At 46.8% G+C, this 20206-nt stretch overlaps 1 protein-coding gene across 3 annotated transcripts in view; it reads left to right on the forward strand.

The window, feature by feature from the left end:
* The window catches only part of FNIP1 (folliculin interacting protein 1), a 62549-nt gene that overhangs the window by 20908 nt on the left and 21435 nt on the right, over positions 1-20206 (forward strand). For 2 of the 3 annotated variants that reach the window (XM_068697923.1, XM_068697924.1), the window contains exons 2-3: positions 7872-7998; positions 16863-17006. In XM_068697923.1, the coding sequence (XP_068554024.1) occupies positions 7872-7998; positions 16863-17006 (271 nt within the window). Of the gene's footprint in view, positions 1-786; positions 955-7871; positions 7999-16862; positions 17007-20206 lie in introns of those variants that run through there. The other variant, XM_068697925.1, reaches the window with a different exon arrangement.

Genomic DNA, 20206 nt, shown 5'->3' on the forward strand with positions numbered 1-20206 from the left:
ACTGCTCGCACACGAAAAGCCAAGCCTGTGGTGTCTGTCCTTGTGGGATCAAGGCCTCAACGACGAGAAATTTCCCCTGCAACACCTGTGCTCGCAGCAGATCATAGTTCTGGCTTTGAAACCAAGTCTCTGTGTCATAGTTTCACTGCTTTTGCATCAAAACCCTTGCACAGCACCAAAGACGAAGACATTTTTTCCACAGAAAAGGCCATGGCAAAACTCCTGTGGTGCAGGTAGGTTAGGGACCTCTCACAGGCTGTGTCCAGGGGATGTGCAGCAGGAGAGAAGCTTGGTGCCTGGGGCGGTGGCATTGCTGGATTTTGGGGCCAGAGCTCAGCTGTTGTGTGCCCATAGCCCTATGCTTTGTGTTGGGGACAGGAGAGCTGTGGGTCTCCCACTGCTGCAGTGCTGGCGAAGCCAGTGGTGGGCTGTCAGATAAAAGAAGGGAAGCAGGAGCTGTGGGGCTGTTCCCCTGCCTATATCCATTTGCTGCCTGATGTCTGAAGAGGACACAGAGCGTGAGGCAAGTGGTTAGCCCCACAGACACCCAAGCTGGGCAAGATCGCTGTGAGGCACATCACTTCTCCCACACCGCGAGCAGGAAGCCCACCAGCTGGCGGCAGGCCCGGGGTGGGGGAGAGAGCCCCATGTACACCCTCAGAGGGCCGGGAGCCCCCAATGGGCGCCATCTCCCCGCTCCCTCAGCTCTCCGATCCCCCCCCCTTGGCCCCCTGAGGGGCCGGGCGGGGCGGGGCGGGGCGGGGCGGCTGCCGGGAGGCTGCCTCAGGGCCGCCGGCCCCGCGGTGCCGGGAGCCCGGCCGGGGCTGGCGGCCGCTGCTGGCCGGGCTCGGCACGGCTCAGATCGGCTGGGATCCGCTGGGATCGGCACGGATCGGCTCGGCACGGCACTGCCCCGAGCGGCGGGGAGCCAGGGGATCCAGCGATGCTTCCCAGGTACGGGCACCGCGCCGCTCTTGCAGCCCTTCAGAGGGGTCCGTGAGGGAGCCCAGCGAGGCTGCGGCAGCCTCAGGGGTTTGAGGGTCCTGTCACAGCTCCGTGCCCACTGCCCCCAGGGGGGTATCGGCAAAGGGATCGCCCTCGGTGGGTTCTCGCCTTGTAATTTTGCAAAAGGGAGCGCGATGAATGAGGTGAAAGCCGGTGTGTAGCGCGAGGGCATTTAACTGAAAGGAGATGTTTCTCGTTTGTCTTCTGGTGAAATTAATTTACAGAAATTTATACTGAATTTCAGAAGAGCAGGAGCCTGTGTGTGTGCGTACACGCGTATATTTGCACCCACATATGTGCCTAAATCATCTAGACACCGAACAGGTGCTTTTTGAGTGACACGTATGGAATAGTCCCCAAAATACTTTATCGAGTTACTAAAATTGACTGCCAGTCCCGAAGCCGTGCAGGTTGCAAAGTTCCTGAACGTGTTACACGCCTTTAACAAAACCTCCAGCCTACTTATTTTTGATATCACGCTGCAGGTTATGATTAATGTGTTGACTAGACTGCGCCTAACCTGTATGAATTCCGCCTTTTTGCTTGTGGAAAGGCAGCTGGCTCGTGTATTAGACTTTAATAAATTAGGTATCTTAATGAGAGCCGAGTGACTTAGTAGAGGGGGAGAAAAAATAAAAACAAACTAAAGTCAGCTTCATATACAGCTACAGGACTGGACAGAGCCAGGGACCGTGGAAGGCAGTTGACGTTTAGGTCCAAGTTTCTTACACCGTGTGTGAAATATCTGAGTGACTGTGCCTAGTGTACAAAGGGTGCTTAGCACAAGCAGCAAAAGTTTCCTGGATCCCAAGCAGTGCAGCTATTCAAGGTGAGGATTGCTAAGCTGGTAACTGAATGAGGCAGATTTATAGATGTTAGCATAGAGCTGACCTCTGCAGCGCAGCGATGCCTGTGGACACCTCATCCGTCCTTCAAGAAATGGCAAGGAGGTGGCTTGGATTCTTTTTTTAAATTTTCATAGCAACGTTATTTCCTCATGCTAAACCTTAAAAACGTCCTTGCTGAACCAGGCACTTGTGGTGAGCGGTTGTCCCTGAGGCGATCCGCTCTCGGTCAGCTCTTCCAGGCTACCCAGAGACAGATCCTTTGCCTTTTGCGAAACCCCAGCTGAGGTCAGAGTGATAGAGGGCAGCGTCACCCGAAGTGCTCGGTAAGCTCCTTCGCAATCAGTTGTCACAGGCTCCCGCAGTGGCCTTGGTCAAGTCACAAACACCAGCTTTCCCTGCAGAATCAGCAGGCATTCACCACAACACCCTGGAGTGACCTCAGCTCTTACAAAGACAATTATCTCGCAAAATTTTTTTTCTAAGTATACGCCCGCGGTTTCTCTAGCGTAGGGATCTCCTTCTTCCTCCCGGCCTTACGGCCATGTCATGTCACTAGGAGTTACGTGGAATCTCTCACTGAAAATGCCAACTTTGCAAATTAGTGATGCAGTCTGGATCGTCCTTATCATGTGAATCCTGATAATGTTCTTTTGCATTTCAGGTGTTCCTATTAAAAATTAAATAACTTGCCCATGCCTCTTTTTAAAAAATGCTCAGTTAATGAATGGTCTTCCAAAGCTGGAGGCATTATTAACTTGCTATACATTGCTGTTTTCTCTGGTTTCAATTTAGTTGTGCTCTTTCAGAAAGATCTACACTGTTGTCTTTGTTTAATGGTGGTCAAATAATAAGGGAATTATTGAACTGCATAAGAAGGTATTAAATTGTATAGAATACCCTCCCTGCGTGTCCTATAGACTCAACTTTCACTGTGTCTTCTCAAAGAAAAAATTCCAGTAGCAGATATTAGAAATGTGTGGAGGAATTTGGGCAGAAGAATGGAATCCCTTGCAGCAGGCATCTCAGAGGTGAGAGTTGTATGGTACAGTGGTTGGGCTAGACAAGGACTGTTTGCCTCGTGCCTCCGTTCACCCTTCCCTTTAACAAAGCAGCCGCAGGATCCTACATACTACTGGGCCATATATGTGCGAGTGATTGTGCTTCTGAGTGTAAACATCTGGGGAACTTGTGGATAATCGGCATCTGAAGTGTCCCAGTGCACGTCTTGGAGCAGGCTCGTGTTTCAAGCTCTCCAACACAAGGATGCTTATGTGGAAGTTGCCTGGGTCTAAGCGCCACCGTAACAGCAGAGGTGACGAACATCATGTGCAGGTGTTCCAGATAAGCTCTCGGGATCCCTGGACCTCTCTTCGGCTGCTCATCAGAGAGGAGTGAAGGAGTGAAGGAAAGCATTTCCTTCCACACAGTTTTACTACTGCTGGTTTGCTGAGCCCAGCCCACGAGGGGGGCGCGGACGAGGTAGACCTGCAGTCCGCTCTGCCATGGCTGTCCCTGTCAGCCTTTTAAAAAGGTGCTAACATGAAAAACATGCAGAACAGATAAGCTAGCATAAACTATAAATATCATTTGCGTAGATGCATTTAAAAATAGTTTGAAGTGATTCATCACCGGGCGATTTTTATAACTATGGGTAACATGATGTAGGAAAACAATAGTTAGATAGTTGCAACTTACTTTTTTCAATGATTAGTCAGGGTCTGGTTTTGAGCAATTTTACTTTTTAGAAAACTCTTCCGCAATTCCTGTCTGATTAATATTTTGATCAGTTTGCTTCAGTTGTTCTTCTTTTAGCATTCTACGGTATGTGTTAATTGTTTAAAAAGTAATCAGTCACTACCTAAGTTGTGTTAACATGAAATAGTTTGAAAAGTTAAGTCTTGAGCAGAAGGAAAAATAGTATTAAACTACACCCTTATTTTAATGAAAAAGCGCTGTTCGTGTTGTAGTGGAAGCAAGGAGGAAGGAATGTATTTGTTTGCCATTACAAGCGAAAACCTCGTGTTTTAATTGGTGGCGTGGTAACGAGGGATTTCTGTGTCTGCTTTTTCAACTATTAAAACTTGCCTGGAGTGTAGTAGTATCAGTTTAGAGCCATTCAGTTTCCTCTTGCTGACAAATGGTCATGGCAGTAATAAATTGCAGGAATTGGATGCATGAGAAAATCCATCCTTGGGGAGAACTGGGAGTTGGCTTGCCAGGCGACTTGTGGAGATGTCGCAGAGCACATAAAGGATCTGCTCATGTAAACTGCAGATACTCCTGGAGGTTAGGTGCAAAAAGACAGAACAAAGTGCGGCAAAAGAGAGATAAGAGCTGACCAATAGTAGGGTGTAAGTGTGAACGTGCATTAAAATAGCATTCACCAGGCCTTAGTTTCATTATCGTTAGTTTCTAATAATTTCCTTGCTGGTCCAGTGGAAGCTTGCTGTGCTGTCCAGTTATTCCTTTCTGTCCATGCTCTGTGTTTGCATCAGTGTCTGTGCAGCCATGCCGCAGGAGGGAAGGGGCCCTGGCCTTCCAGGTTTTTTGTGATCTATTTTAGCTACATACATGACTTGATTACAGCAGTTTCCAGCTAAACTCACTCTGGTGGTGTGAAGTCTCTCGGCAGAGCCGAGTATCCAGCCCAGTATCCAACCAGCCTTTGGTAATCCTCTGAATTTAGTCTCCTTTGCATTTTTTTCTTTTAGATGTAAAGAGGTCCCATGGATCCGTACAAGTACATGAGGGGAGGGGATGCAGAAGACAAAGCCAGGCCCATCTCAGTGGTGCCCAGTGCCAGTACAGGAGGGCACAGACCAGAGCACAGGGGGTTCCCTGAACACCAGGCAGTGCTTCGCCCTGGCACAGTACCCAGAGAGGTGCCAGGGTCTCCTCTTCAGGGTCTCCAGCAGCCAAATTATTTTCTGTTTGGTAGAGATCACCAAAAGACCAGTATCCTGCTCAGAAACCATTTATCATTGTTTCTGCCCTCACAGTGCTAACTGTGGCAAAGGCACTGGTGAAAAGGGTGGAATTTATATTTTTGGATGTAATCAGCTCCAAGGAAAGACCCTGCAACAGCAGACAGGTGATGCAGGAGAAGCTCCTCGTTAGGACAGCTGCTAGAGCCAGAACAGCACAGGAGGTGGAGGCTCACCTCTCCTTAGCGTTACTGGAACACTTGATTCTCCATCTCCTAGATTGCTGCAAGAATCTCGAGAAAATATCAGCTAAATGTCAAAGTTAGTTTCCATTTATAAGCAGAACTAATTATGTTCAGAAGATGTAGGTCAGTTTTCATCCGGCTGAAGAGCGGCGCTGGAGTTTTGCCCTGTTCTATTTGTTTTGAGAACGTGCCCTGCGTATTGCACACAGGAATCTGTGCGTTTCTGGGGATAATCTATCCAGATAGCCAGCTTAACGCTGCTTTCAAGCAGTCAACAGCCAAAGCAAAGCCTCTCCGTGTTCCCTTTCCTCCCCAAATGTGGGAGGTGGTCGGGGCAAGTCGGAGGTGCCAGGCTGCCCGTGTTTACTGTCTGTCTGAATGAACTTTCCCCCAGCTCTCTCAAAGTTTCTGCTGCTTTGGGAAGCGGCCCGCTATTGCCAGGGAATGTTTTTGCAAGGCTGCAACGTGCTTGAGGACCGGGTTATGTAACAGAGATAGCGGCGATTTGGAATTATCACAAATTATGATTTGAAATATCTGCTAAATGCTTGTCTAGAGAAAGTGGAAATGTCATGTGAAGAAGCTGAGAAGTAAACAAGCTCTTGTTACCTTGATCAAATATGTTTCCGAATACAGCAAGGGTTTTATATTTAGCTTTCTCTCCTCTTAGTGTGTAATCTGCTCTTGGAGCTTTTTATAAGTAGACTTTCCTAAGATCTGGAACAGCTACTGCCCTTCTTTGCCAGTAATTTCAAAGTCAAATATCAGAAGTACGAGGTAATGGAAGACAGGCCTTTGTCCCAGCGTGAAGGAAACTCAAACGTGCTGCAAGGGTGGAGCGAGTGGCAGTACCTTTTTGGCAAGCAGCTTGCTGTTCCTGTCACATCCCGCTTCTTTATGGGACCCCCAGTGGCTTATCTCAAGTGATGAGTTTCCAGCCCTCTGGTAATTTCAGAACAGGAGGAGATGGCTCCCCGGGAAGCCAGGTTAGCTGGCAGCCTCGTGCCATCTCAGGCTCTCCGAGGAGCCCTCCCCAGCTCTGTTGGTTTTCTTACATTTTCTGAAATGCAAGATGGGGCTTGTTAGCAGGGACCCCTGCTGATGTAAACTCTGCTCTGAGCATGCCATCGTGCTTGGGTTTTGGTACGGTTTGCTCGGATCGTGGCGGTCAGCTCTTCGTGTGGCCATGTCCCTCTGCGGACACTGCTTTCGGTGCCCTAGCAGAGAGGGTGCAGGGCTCTTTGCCCCCAAAGCTAAACCAAGTTATTTCAGTTTCAAGTTGCTCAAGCATTTTTCTTGTAATAAGTTGCTTTGGACATTTGTTGCACACCATCTCCTCTACAGCTTCTGTTTTTTCTCTTCGGTTGCTAAATGGTGGGGCTGAGAGGATTAGGAAATGGATTTCCTCTCTCGAGGCTGAGTAACTGTATGTAGTGGTGCTTGGTTTCACCTAGCTGGGACTACTCTAGTTGTAAGGCCCATGAATTAATCTTGGGCAGTCTTAAAAGCTTCTGATGGGCATCCGTGGCTTTGGCAATTGAACTGATTCTCTGCTGTGACATGTTGTAGAAGTTGTTGGCTACAATCATCATTAGCGTGGTGGTGACTTGAGGCATGGGCACACAGAACACAACTTTGCTTGGTGAATTAGAAGGACAGAGGAGAGTAAAATTGACCATGGTCTTGGAGTCTAGCATGCCAAGATTACTCTGTATTCTCATTAACAGGAGCCTTTTTGCTCAAAGTCTTTTGCTCCTTCTCGTAAACTTGGAGCCGCTATCCTCCGATAGCGGCTGGAAATTTCCAGGTTCTCATTTCTCACTTCTTGGTGTTTCGTGCTAATGCTGCTTGCCTAAAAGCCAGGGATAAGCAAGATAGAATTTCACTTGATCTAGGAAATGGCTCGTAAGTAGCTGAAAGGTGATTCCGCCTGGCTTCGTGGACAGAGCAGGCGTCTTGTTTCCTGTCTGCCAAGCACTGAGCAGGTAGCAGCGAAAATGAATTCCCAGGCCCAAGGGTAATAACACTTGCTGGGCTGGTTGGCAATATTTGATGATTTATTTTTTTTTACTAGTATTGTTTTTGTTGTTTGTTTGTAAACACACCCTGTGGTGTCACAACGCGTGTCCTTTTCCATTCTGCTTAGAATAGAAAGCCATTTGTTCTGGGCCTTGGGAATTGAGGATGATGCAGAGCTCCTCCGAGGTCAGCGGCACGAGGGAAGGCAGAGGCTTGGGAGAGCCCTGCTGCATTTTACCATCTGCGGAACAATTTGGGAATAGGTGTGTTAGAAGAGGGCTGCCGTGGGCGTTCTGCTGACCCGGGCAGGAACACGGCCTTGAATCACGGTGGCTTAAGTGGAGATTATTTCTGGCTCTGAATATAGCAAGGACCTGAGTGTAGTCAGGTCCAAGCTATGCGTGGTTGTCTGCTCATGCATCGTGACAGATATATCCTGGTGTCAATGTCGTTCATAACGCTGCAGTTAGCTCTGTACGTGTGTGTTACTGCAGTTCTCCTATGGCTTTGATTTCAGGAACCTGGAACTTGAGGAAAACGTTAAGTACCGCAAGACAGAGCACGAGAGCTGTAACACCTCACACACCCTTGTGCAATGGCTGTAGCAGACTGGTGCCCTTTATGCCACTGTAATTTGGCTACTTGCAAGTGTAGGAAAAAAAAAAATCAAAAAGACACAATTCTGGCTACAGGATCAAAGCGTTTGATGAAATGACATTGCACTTGCTGGATTTTATGCTTTAATAAAGTTGGATATAGAAATAATGTAGAAAGAGCAGTGTATTACAGAGTTGTAGTAATTTGATCTCTTTGGTGTTTTTTAATTAAAGCTGGCCTTTGCCGGAGTTTGACCCAAGTCAGATCCGACTGATTGTGTATCAGGACTGCGAGAGAAGAGGACGGAATGTCTTGTTTGACTCCAGCGCTAAAAGGAAAATCGAGGACGTTTCGGTGTCGGTGAGTATTGCGATTTACATGGCTGTATTCTGTATTTTTTGATATAAAACTGATAAAGTACAAACGTTCTGGTTTAGCCATATTAACATCGGTGTTACGCAAGGCTTTATTTAAATGCCTGTGAAGTTGCAAATTTTTCAGGCTCCACTGATTTCACTCTTAACAGCTTTAGATACTCAAGTGATCTTCTCCCTCCCGTGCTCTCTACTTTCTGCTCTTTCCAAGAGAAGGATTCCTCTGCGGGGCTGCAGCAGGCGATGCTAGGAGGCAGAGGCAGGGCATAATCCAATGTTTATTGACAAGCTTTTATGACATGGACGCTTCCCGCTGCGGGACCTGTGTTCTGAGTCAGAAAGTGCTCCCAGTCCCGTGTCCTCTCATGTCCTGTTTGGTTAGCTTTTGCCAACTGTTGTTCCCATGCTTTGCTGACGGCTCTCACACAAAGTTACTTGAAAACTTTTTTTTTTTTTTTTTTTTTTGGCATGGTTTGCATGGTAATCTATTAATTGAAACTGTAATGGATGCAGTCAGAGGAGGATACTTCCTTCTGAGGGCTCTGGCCAGAAGATTAATTTCTAGCCACAGTGCTATTGTAAGTGGTTGTGTGAGGTTGGACAACTTATTTCACTGCTTTGAACTTCCCTTTCACCATCTCTGCAAACATTTGCAAAGCATTTTAAGTTCTGCAAGCAGAGAGCACTGCGTGAAATGGCATTTATGATCACAGCTGCTTTTAACCCTAAGACCTCTTGGGTTCTGTGAGCAGGAGAACACGAAATAACGTGTTACCTGCAAGCCCTGGTTTTCGTGTTGGGTATTGGATTGCAGCCAGAAGAAGGCTCTTCATCTGCTTTGTGAACTCCCCCAGCCCATTGCTGGATGCTGCCAGCCTGGTGCTTCCCATCATGATTCTGAGCTCTTCTTCCACATCTCCTAACCTCGGGGAGCTGATTTGTGTGTCATCAGGCACCAGCTTCCAGGCTTGCACCGTGCCTGTGCTAGCACAGTTATATCATGAATTGAGGGCCTGATTTCCTAGTTCTTTTTGAGAATGTGTGACGTAAGGCAAGTTGAACAAATGTTCAAGAAGATCTTTAAAGAGGTTTATTGTGATTAATTGCTGGCTTTGCTTATTACCATTTCTTCATTAATAGGAAAGGCATTGTGCAGCATGAACCCTCTTGCTATATTTCAATTGATTTCTTGAAAGCCCAAAGCCTCTTTAAGATAGATCTGTACTTGCACAGTTAGCTTGCAAACTTCATTGTTTCGGGTTATTTCACAGTCAGTTGTCTGTGGCAGCTCAGTAGCAACAGAACAAACAGCAGATAATGAGGCTAATACGGTTCCATATTATCTCCTCTTTATTTTCTTCATTAAGGGGAAGGCGGAGGGGGGGGGAATAAATTATGATCACATTCCCTTTGATACGAGTATGTGAGGCTGGTGGAGAAAGACTGTTCCCAGAGTATTTGAAGTGCCCCTAATTGTGTCTGGTAAGTCAGTACATTTTCATTCTTTTCTGTGCTACTAAGGGACTTGGAAAGAGAGTATATCGAAAACCTTTTCTTGCTATGGTGTCTGCCTTCTGCAGCACTCAGATAATGTAATGTCAGGCAATTCTTCCTTCATAAAACAAAACTTTGCATTAGTAGAAACATTAAGCAGGTGAAAATGTGCACAAGTCCTGGGCTCAGCTCGCTGCAAGCCGAGTACAGCCTTGCACAGCTAGCAGTACACACTGGCCATTTTCAAGGAATCGCATTGTTTATTTTCCTCGTTCTTTATCACAATTTTCATTAGCAAAGACACACCCTGCCTGTACAAAGCCAGATCTTGGCTCTAAGCACATTCCAAGGCACTCTTGCCCTTTTGCAGCGAGACGTGTGTGTGGGCCGGGCGCTCTCCCTTGTGAAAGGCTATCTGTTAGTGGCCCACAAAGGGCAGCGCTTTCTGCATCTTCTCCCCCCGCCCCCCATTTCCTACCATGATTTATACCTCTGGATTTACAAACGCACCGAGGGGCAGGTTGTGAGAGTGCCCAGCGGTGGCCAGGCTGTTCTGCTTGAAGTCTGACCAGTTTGTGTAGCTCAGGGAGCCGAGTGCGTGCCAGTTTGCTCTGTGCTGGCAGCTGTGCTCTTCAGTTCCTGTCCTCTGTTGTTTCTGAGATGTGTAACAAGTGTCTGATTGAAAGCAATTATAATTTGGGTTGTATGCCTGCAGCAACATCTGATACATTTTTCTCTATTTTATATTTTACATACCTAAACTCGGTGTATGTCAGGAGGTGCGTGCAGTGCACCAAGGCTCAGTCGCTTGAATTCCATAAGGGAAAGTTATAAAACTCAAGGAGCATTAGGGCAAACTTGTCCAGAGGCAGATGTTTAAAGAAATAAAACTAGCCTTCAACTTTTTGGTAAGTAAAAACCACAGAGTTTGTGCTCATGCCAAGCTAGGCTTTAATTAATAAAGCATTACCGAGTCTATATTTTCTGTGAGGGACATGTGATTATAACACACATAAGGATTTTGTGTTTTCATTGGACATTAAATCAGCCTCTTCTTGTCTTCAATAAAGCTAAATATTAGGTAAACAAGAATTTGGAGAGAGCTTATTGTGCAGAGGCAGACAGAAGGCAGCCGAGAGGTTCCTGGTATTGCTGTTACAATATTTTAATTGTGCTAAAAGGTGGTAAATTTGCTGGAGATTTAATTCTAGAGTCTCTGTAGCAATGGTAAAATACATCTTTTTTTCCCAGGACTTCAGGACTGGAGAGAGAATGACTGGTAAATAACCCTGCTTCCCAGTGGGCTCGTTAAGCACACTTCTAATTTCGGGGACGCTGATACAGCAGGTGCCCGTGCCCTGCCACACACTGCAGAGACGCCGTGTTTTCCCCGGGTCCCGATAGAGTTAAGCTTCACGAGCAAAGCTGTGAAGCCGCCGGGTGACTCGGCACCGGGAATGTTGGCCCCGGGCTGTGCCAGGCATTTCCACCCAGACGGAGCCGCGCTAGGCAGCTGTGGGCACTTGGCTTGTGGAAGGAGGCAGATTCCCCTCTGCGAGCCCCACACCTTTTTTGGTCCGAAGCACGAGAGGTTCTTCCCCCACTTTTCGGGGGATGGCCAATGATGAGCCGGGCTCTGCAAGCAGATACCTGGTGCAGCGCCTGGACAGCTGCCTCTTTCCCCGCAAACACCCGAAAATTAGCTAACTCTCCTCTTTTAGCTTTGTCAGGGGATCCCGTAAGAGCTCGGCTGCCTTTTTCAGCCCTGTGACACCAGATCATGAGCAGATGTCTCAGCACAGGCGTTTGCATGTTGGGTGTACGAGGGCAGCATGTGACAGGAGAAGTGGGCACCGCTGCCGCCCTTGCTCACCGCCGTGGTCCCCACCCAGACAGCCGCGTCCCCGGGGCTGCCTCACTGGATGGGGATGCACCTCTGCTGCACTCCGGCGGGTTTCTTCCAAATCCTCCGCTAGGGAGCTAAGTCTGAGGCTGTTCCTCGTGCTGCTAAGCATCTGGTTCCTAGTGAGGCTGGATTCCTTGATTTGCAGGTGACGGTATTGCAGCCTGTGACAGATCTCTGCTGGTAGACTCACTTCTGTTTGTCTGTTCTTTTTCCTGTGACGTCTCCTCGCCTGCCTCCTGCTCACACGTACCACCTCGCCCATCTCACCTCCCTGCTCGTTTCGCCGTGTCCATGCAAGGTCCAGCCCAGACCTCCCTGCCCACTTTTCAGCCCACAGGTCCTCTGAGGGCTGAATTGCAGGCCAGGCGTGACAGGCAGCTCCTTCGGGGTGCAGGCACCAGCTGGGCCAGCTTTCAGCCCTCACCCTGCGTTTCCTGGCTCTTGCCTGAGTGCTTGGCTTCTCAACCACGAAGCCAACCACTGCTCACACGAACCCTTGCGAAGAGTGTGAGTGTACTTCGCTGTGCTGCTGCTGTGTGCACGGGTTATGTCATAAAAATGGTGCAACGACCAGCTGAAACAGAAAGGGCTGCCAGTCTGTACTGGGTCGGGCTGGGATGTTAACTGGGATCTTAAGACGGGATAAGGATGCCCCAGGAGTGGTCCACAAGGTGTGGAGTAAATAAAGAAGCTGAGAGAGGAGTTTGCCTTGGTGTTTTCCTTAAACTGAATGAGTTTGAGGACAAGTTTGGTTTCTAGCTGTCTGGTTTAACTGCTTGTTTTCTTTTTGTGTTGTCCACAACAAGGCGACGTGTACTGCCAGGGATTTGACTGAAGAGAGGTGCTGGTTGACATGTAAGGAGCTAGAAGATTTCCTACATCTAAAGATCAGCCGAGAGGAAAGTGTGGAAGAAAGGGTTCAGAGGGACCATGAGAAAGGGGAAGAGGAGGGAGAAAAGAAAGCAAGAGGCAAGCTGTGCACTGTGCTGAGCTCACATCCAGAGCTGGAGTGGTTTGGCTGGGAAGGGGGAAAGACAATGAATCGGAAAAGGGCCGTGGCTTGTTTCCAGGATGCAGAGACAGAAGACGATTTTCAGAAGCTGTTTGTTTGGAAGAAGTGAAAGTGAGAGAGAGGGCCAAGGGTGCACGCTTTGAGATCTGGAGGTACAACCTTAAAAAGAAAAAAGAGTGGGTTTGGATTTGGAGAGCAAAAAGTTCATTTTGCCATGTAACCTAGTTGTCTTTATCTTTGGGATAACATAACCGAAAGGTCAGATGATATTTGATCTCCTACTGCGGCAATTTCTTTCACTCCAAATGTCACATTTATCCCAAAGCAGAAAAATGGCATGCTGATTTAAACAAGCGGGGATTAGCCACGTGTTCTAATACACTCCAGCGCTGGATAAATGGTGAGCAGTAAATTGCTTTGAGGGATTAGTAATCGGATAGCGAGCCCTTTGCTTTTAGGTGAGTTGTGTGAAATCAAGACTCTGGGCTCTATCTCGCTCCCAGTGGACAGGTTTCCAGCGAGCCAGGGCCAGCAGACAAAGCCCCCAGCTGTAAGAGCAGGAGCCCTGCCTTCCGAGCTCTGCCTGTTCTCTGCACAGAAACAGCACGCCAGTGGGGGAGCAGCAGCTTGTCCTTTTACTTCTTTCACTCACCGATGACAAATAGAGGAACTTGGCAACTCTGGAAGCAGTGAGAAAGCAGCCCCTGAGAGCTGTCTTTAAGAAAGATACCTGGATTTTTACAGCAGGACTCAAAGGGAAAGAGTGCCTGTTCAGGCTACTCTCTTGTCCTAGACAGAAACACATTTAACTACACATTTAGACCAAAAAATAAAGCAAAGGAGTTAACTTAACAATTTTGGAGGAATTTTTCAGCTTTGTGAAGTTCCATTTGCTGAATAATGTGCTCTGGAAGTGGGGTACAGAGTTCCCGAAGAATGGTGGCTTTATCTGAATAGATGGATTTCTCTGTCGCCACCGCCACAGTGGTATTTGAGCACCGGCTGCTGCAGAGAGGTAGAGGAATATAAAACATACGATGACATTTCTCTTTCCTTCTGTCACTCACAGCCCCTAACACACACACACACACACACACAGCCTGGGTTTAGTTCAGTGCACCAGGCTCCTTTTCACTGTCTTGTTATCCCCGAACCAGAACTTGCTCAGTGGAAATTCCTCTGCCTCCTCCTCCTGTGCACAGCACCGTGCATGTTCTTTCCACTCACTGGGGAATTTATAGACACGGTGGCAAAGAGTTAAAGGTCTTTGCTGATAGAGGTGCAGAAAAGAGATTCCAGAAGCAGAACCGTGGCAGAGACCTATTTTGTACCCTGCCTTACTATGAAGGCAATTTGCTGTACGTTACCTTCAGTACTACCTGGTAGGTCTCCAGGACTCGCAGCAAATTATGACCTCTAACGTAAGAACTGTGCCTGTCGGGAAGTCTTTGGAGCTGTGGGTATCTGCAGAGAGTTGGCAGAGAAGGAACAAAGAGCGCGGTCGCAGCAGGGAAGGCAGCGTGGCAGCCGGGAGCGGCAGCTGCCCGCAGCATCCTTCCAGCAGATGTGCTGCTCTCCAGCAAAATGTGCATTTCAGAGCACTCCAGGAGCACCGTGCCTAGAGAGCTGCTTTACTGCAACTGTATATTTGGAAAGAAAATGCAGAGTTTTGAAATTTGTCCTTACGCAGTTCTTAAATAATTCGGTTACCGTTTTAGTTTTGGAAACCTGGCTTGAATATGTTTCAGCTGTTATACTGAATGCAAGTAACCCCACTCCTTTGTGGCGTACTAGCTCGGGATTGGTTGCACCTAACGTTGCATTGACCTTTGGAGTCAGTGACTGCGGAGGAGAGGGGCATTGCAGGTACTTGATCTCACTGTCCAGCAGGTTACTCTTGAGCACGTGGTAAGTTTTTAACAGCACAACAACCAAAGTTTGCCAGTGGTTTGCATTTTAGGAGGGATTTACTGCTTGCAAGGTTCCAAAAAGTTAGGTATCTGAAAGATCCTGACCTTTACAGACGCCTCACAGGAGTCTTGGTTCATTAAATACCACTGCAGATACCAAGTGACTATTTTCCTGGTTCCTATTTAGATTAGGCAACTCTTACCTCAAGATACCAGACCCAGCAGTGGGTCTGGGGAAAGCTGCTGTGCAGAAAAATGCAGTGGAAAGGAAAAGAAATTAGTTAAATGTCAGTAATTTGCAAACTAAGCCTGTTCTTTTAGCGCACAGAACATTTGTCACTTGTAGAAATGCACTTACTGGCTTCACAGTCTCAAGGAAGCTCGCTCACAATGGGAGCTTTTGAGAGGGAACTTTCAACATCTGATGGAAAATGCAAGCTGAAATGTGGTTTGCCTGCAAAAGCTTCTGTAACCCTGTGGATCTTATGTGGTTTTATCACATGATGCTTGCCTAGCCTAGGACATTGTTGTTTGTGTCAGAGATAAAATGCAATTCTAGTTCACGAGTTCCTACTGCAGTCATATGATGATCATTCACATGTTCCAGCCATTGTGCACTGTGCTCGAGCCACAGATACTTGCCATGAGCAAATCCACGTATTGCAGGAATCCAACGTACTCGCAGCGTGTCGTAATGAGAGGGTACTACTGTGGAGGGTGCACAAGGCAGTAAAACACAGAACCTGGTGGCTGGTGAATGCTTCCTTCCCCTCTGCCACCGATCTGCTGACCTGCCTGCACATTTCTCCTCCGGGCTCTCTGTGGCAGCAGCTCTATAACTGCAGCAGCAGCTCAGTGGGGAGCTCAATAATCCCTGACATTGCTGCTGCTTTGCTTAAATCTTCCCATAGTTAGGACCAAGGAAAAGCCACCTGGTGTCTAAGGTGTTCCACACAGCAGGGGAAAAGACAAACGGACAAACCAACAACCTGCACAGCGCGGGATGGACATGTGGGATCCCCATCCTGTCCCTGACCAAAATCTGCCAGCCCTCCCCAGCAGTCAGGGCAGTCTTCTTCTTGTCCACGTGTGGCTGACTGTGGAGCGGAGACATGAAGTTACCACCCTTATGAGCTGGGTATTTCACACTTTCCCTATTCCGCCCTTTTTTTCTCTAGCTATTAAAGATTGAGACATGCTTATGATTTTGCCTGAAGTGGGAGCTTGTGATGAAAACCCGTGAGCCCGGAGATGAAGCTGTGCCCCGTAATGGCACGTCGCTGCTTCCATCTTTCCTTTGAACCTTGCTTGCGGTGCTCTTTGCTTCCAGCTTGCTCTCCCTGGTTGGGAGATTGTATCGGAAATGTTAATTGAGAAAGTCTCAGGGCAGCGTTACTATGTAATTTTAAGCCGTGTAGACTATTTCTGTCTCTCGGTGCTGCGCACTAGCAAATGTAAATAATGTCAACCTTGCGTGGGTGTTTCCAAGTTTAATGAGTATACGAGAAGTCCTTTGAGATCTCTAGGTGCAGAGGGCTGCCTAATACCGGTGTAAATGGCATGGACGTGGGCTGATCCTGCTCAGGCTGCTGGGATTCACAGGTGAAGTCATATTTTTGAATCTCAAACAAAATATTGGTGGAGCATCTCCAGTGCCAGTATGGATGATGATGTGTGTGTAGAGTCACACTCCTACACCCAGGTGATCCCACATTTCAGTTCCAGCTCCATTTGAGCCTTTCTAGCTCCCTTTTTTGCTGTGCTTTCTGTCTGAATCACGCATCAGAAATCACCCTTGGACCATTTCTCCCTCCTTTTGTGGAACTCCTCTGGCTTCTCTGTAACACCAGCTGTGGTTTTCAGCTGTCGTGTTCAGCCTCACAGTGCGCTCATACTGAAAACAGAAGGAAAGGAACGCGTCCCCTCCGTGCCACTGCTCTGAAAGACACAGGGACATGGACGCAGCTAGGAAGAGATCCGTAAAGTAACGCCTTCTCTTCCCACTTAGCCCTGTCAAATGAATCTCTCCTGAACTCTGTGTTGCTCTGGCTCGGCCGTTCCCAGTCTGGGTGTTTTTCTGTACACAGGGAGCTGTGTTGTGGTGTGGTCTGGCTGTGCACGTCACACTGCTGCCACCTCTGCCCCAGTGGGCACAGGCAGTGGGGTGCAACAGGTGGAGCCTATTGTTGCTGTCCTCTGAGCACTTTGATGTCCTCCTTTCCTGTAATCCTGGGCCTAAAAAAGAGATGGGTAAAGCTTCAGAGAGGGATGTCTGCTTAGGAAAATGGGGTTGGAGTGATGTGCTGGCTCCTGGCTAACTGGAAGTGAACCAGCTCAGCTTTCTTTCCTACAGCCAGGCTGTGAGAGATGCTAATAAATACTCTGATAAGTTTTCTTGGTGCATAAGCCGTTCTGCTGTTAAATGTCTTTAAATGTTTTACCCAGACAGGTAAGTGCAATAAACATCACACTAATCAGTGATTTTGTGGCTGGGGGTCTCAGTGTGTCACATATGTTGTGTGTTTCAGAAACTCTGCAGCGATGCTCAGGTGCGAGTTTTTGGGAAATGTTGCCAACTGAAGCCCGGAGGAGACAGCTCTTCTTCCTTGGATAGTTCAATCAATTCATCCTCCTCGTTCTCTGATGCAAAAGAACAATGCCCAAAATATCAGGTGAGTTCTCTTCCTTTTTTTTTTTTTTATATATAACTATGCCAAATACATACAACAGGTGAGATATCGAATGTTTTAAAACACTTGAAATTAAATGCTGGCTGGGGAGAGCAATTTCTAGTCAAAATCAGACTTGGTTCTGGCTGATCCTTATTTAATTCTATAGCCTTGGGTTTGAACAAGTTTAAAACCAACCAGCTGGGACTCTCAGATGGTTCTTCAATAGCAGAAGGTTCTTCAGGACGTTTGTTCTTTCCTGTGACCTGGGTGATAACACTCAGTCAGTGCGAGCAGACTTGGCGCAAATATCCCATCTGGGTACCAGTGAGGTAGTGTATTTTACTTGATAGCTAAATGCCAGGGAAGCAACACAGAAATATGCGGTGTGAAAGGATAGTCTGGGTAACAGCTTTATAACGAGGGTTTCAGCACACTTGAGTTACATTTTACATAAGAGATTTTGGCTCTGGGAGTAGCTAGAGTCATCTGACACGGATATATTTCTGTCATCTCCCCTTCCATGGATCACAAGTGTTTTATATTAAGCCATCCTGAAATAGAACTAAGCCCTTCCACTCTTTGTAATGAAGTAATTGTGTGTTTGAGGGAGGCTGCTATCTCCACGACGTATTCTGAAGTACAGTACTACTGATGTCTTCATCTACTGTAGATAGAAACGAAGAAGCTTTCGGTGCTGACTTTCCCGCTGTCCTGCTAGCTCTCGCTGTGTTTGGTGAGCTGCAGATTCTTCTTGTTTTCTCTTTCACATCACATGCTTCTCTACAGTTTCAAAAGGTGGCTGAAGGTCTGTTTTCCATTCCTCCCTTCCTGGAAGGGCATTTAGCCATGGTGATGGAAGGAAGAACTTTCTTCCAGCACGGGGTGACCCCCTTCATGCACTGTGCGACCAAGAAAAGCGATGTCCCCCCACTAGCCAGAAATCTTCTCTCCTGCTGGGCAGCCTCTCTACAAACAACGTCCAACGTTATTAAAGGAAATTAATTTTAGTGGTTAGCACGGCAGCGTAATTTAAAGCTGTGGAAAGTTTTCCCTTTTAAGTCCTCACTTCCTCATGCATATCTCCCAGTCAAAATCTCACCGAGGTGAACTGATGCGTGGCCATGTGTCTGGCTCAGAAAGTGTGCGAGAATCTTCCAGCTTAAATTGGTCTTCCACAGAGTATTCGCTGTAAATTATTTACTGCGAGGCCAGTACTCCTTCCAGGCCTCTTCAGCAAGTGAGCAGAGATCCATAAATACAGGAGTTCTTTACTGCATGATAAAATCTGTATCGTAATTTATCATGTATATGGAAAGGCCCTAGTAAGTTTGTCCAGGCGTCCGTCAGCCTGGTATTTCCTGTCTTCTAACTGCTCTGTTTTGTACCTTCAGAAGCTACTTAATGGGTTTGCAGTATTTATAAGTTCTTCTGTTGCTTTTTTTAATGGTATAAAATGGAAGGCCACGTAATACAATGTTAATAGGACGGTTACGTAGTTCTTTGTTTCCTCGTTTCAGTACACTTTGACAAGAGATGGGCAATTCTAATTGTTCTTTGGAAGGTGAAATCTAAAGTTTTGGACATTATTACACTAGCGTTACCTCTTCTGTACCTGCTTGTCAATGTTTTCAAGACTGAAAGTCTTCTAGAACTGTTGATCACAACATTTTGAGATTATCTCCGTATTGCCTTTTTGATTTATATACATACTTAGCTATTAATAGGACAATATGTGCAGCATATGGAATAGTAAATGCTTGAGGTGTTATATTAAGAAAAGTAATTTCCAAATAATGCAAATGTTACTAGCTCCAATATGGTAATGTGCAGTAACAAACACTTACTGGTGGTTTATGATCTTTTTTAATGTGAGCTTGTAAATATGACCTAGGGAATTGGTTCGTGTCCAAGCTGTCAATGCTGGAGGTTCTGCCCTTTTTACCAGATGCTCCTTGGCTATTTTTCATTTGAGTTTTTAATATTTAACCTCTTTCCTCAGCTGATTGCACTCTACTTTGGTCTCAAGTGACCTTTATTTTGCAGATTTAAAGGCAAGGAGTTGAGCTGCAGCAGTGTTTCCATATTGAGTGTATTAAAGATGTGCGTCTTCTGTTATGCATAGCTTAATAGTTGCCATGAAGTGTAGATGAAAAGAGACTGAAAGAGACCATGGGTGCATCTTACCACGCTCTTTGCCTTCAGCATTGCTTGTCTCTGTCTCTCAGAGGGAAGGGAAACCCCTATAATTAAATTTGAAAGCAGCTGATTTTCACTTGCTTTTTTTAATTTGGTTTCTTGAGAAGGAAAATCAATATTTTACTTTCAAGCATTTATTTCCTCAGCTGTAGAAATAGATTTTCACACTAGCAGAAAGTAGAAACCAAAACTGACCATCAAGGGCTTGACATTTATTCAGAACAAGGCCTTCAATTGGAGATCTGCGGCAGATTTAAAAAAATAGCAATCAGAATATTTGGCTGTAATAATTGGTAGTTTCCTCGCGTCGAGGTTTCGTGATGCTGACAGAGCCATCGTTTCCCAGAGCCATTAAATTTCATTCTTGTACTTCCCTGGAGCTTCTGGGTCCTGCTGGCTGATTCAAGTCTAGTTTTTCCAGTCCTACCTACAGTGCACCCAGACAGTTACGCAGGGAGGTATCTTGGAAAGTAAGGGTGGAAATTTCTGTGTGACTCAGCTGACAACCAGATTTTGCCTTGTCATATGAACACGAGCAAACCTTGCAATTACATCCTCATTATTATAACTCTGATTGCTCCTTTTAGTTCTCCCCTATCTTTCTTGCAGTGATAGCAGACTTCAGAGGTTAATAGGATGTCTGTTAAAGGGCTGTCATCTTAATTGAGAGTGCTTGAGAAGAGCTGGAAATTAGGGAGCGTTACAAGTGTGCTGCCTTTTGGTCGATTAGCATTTCCTTCTTCTTGCCCTTGTTCTGCGGGCTAGCATTGAGTGGTCGTCTCTGTATCACTCCTTATTCCTGGTAGGAATCCGTGGTGTGGACACCCTGTCCTTGATTGTGCTATGAGCTCACTGCCTGACGCTGGGCAAACATCGAGATATATTCCAAGCCTATTTAGGAATCCGAGTGGGGATCCTGCGCATTCAGGGCTTTGATAAGGGGTACGGGGATACGTCACCTAGCATTTTCCAAGAACAAGGTTATTTCCATGGCTGGTTTTAGG

The sequence above is a fragment of the Anas acuta genome, chromosome 14 (assembly GCF_963932015.1).
Source record: "Anas acuta chromosome 14, bAnaAcu1.1, whole genome shotgun sequence".
Lineage (NCBI taxonomy): Eukaryota > Metazoa > Chordata > Aves > Anseriformes > Anatidae > Anas > Anas acuta.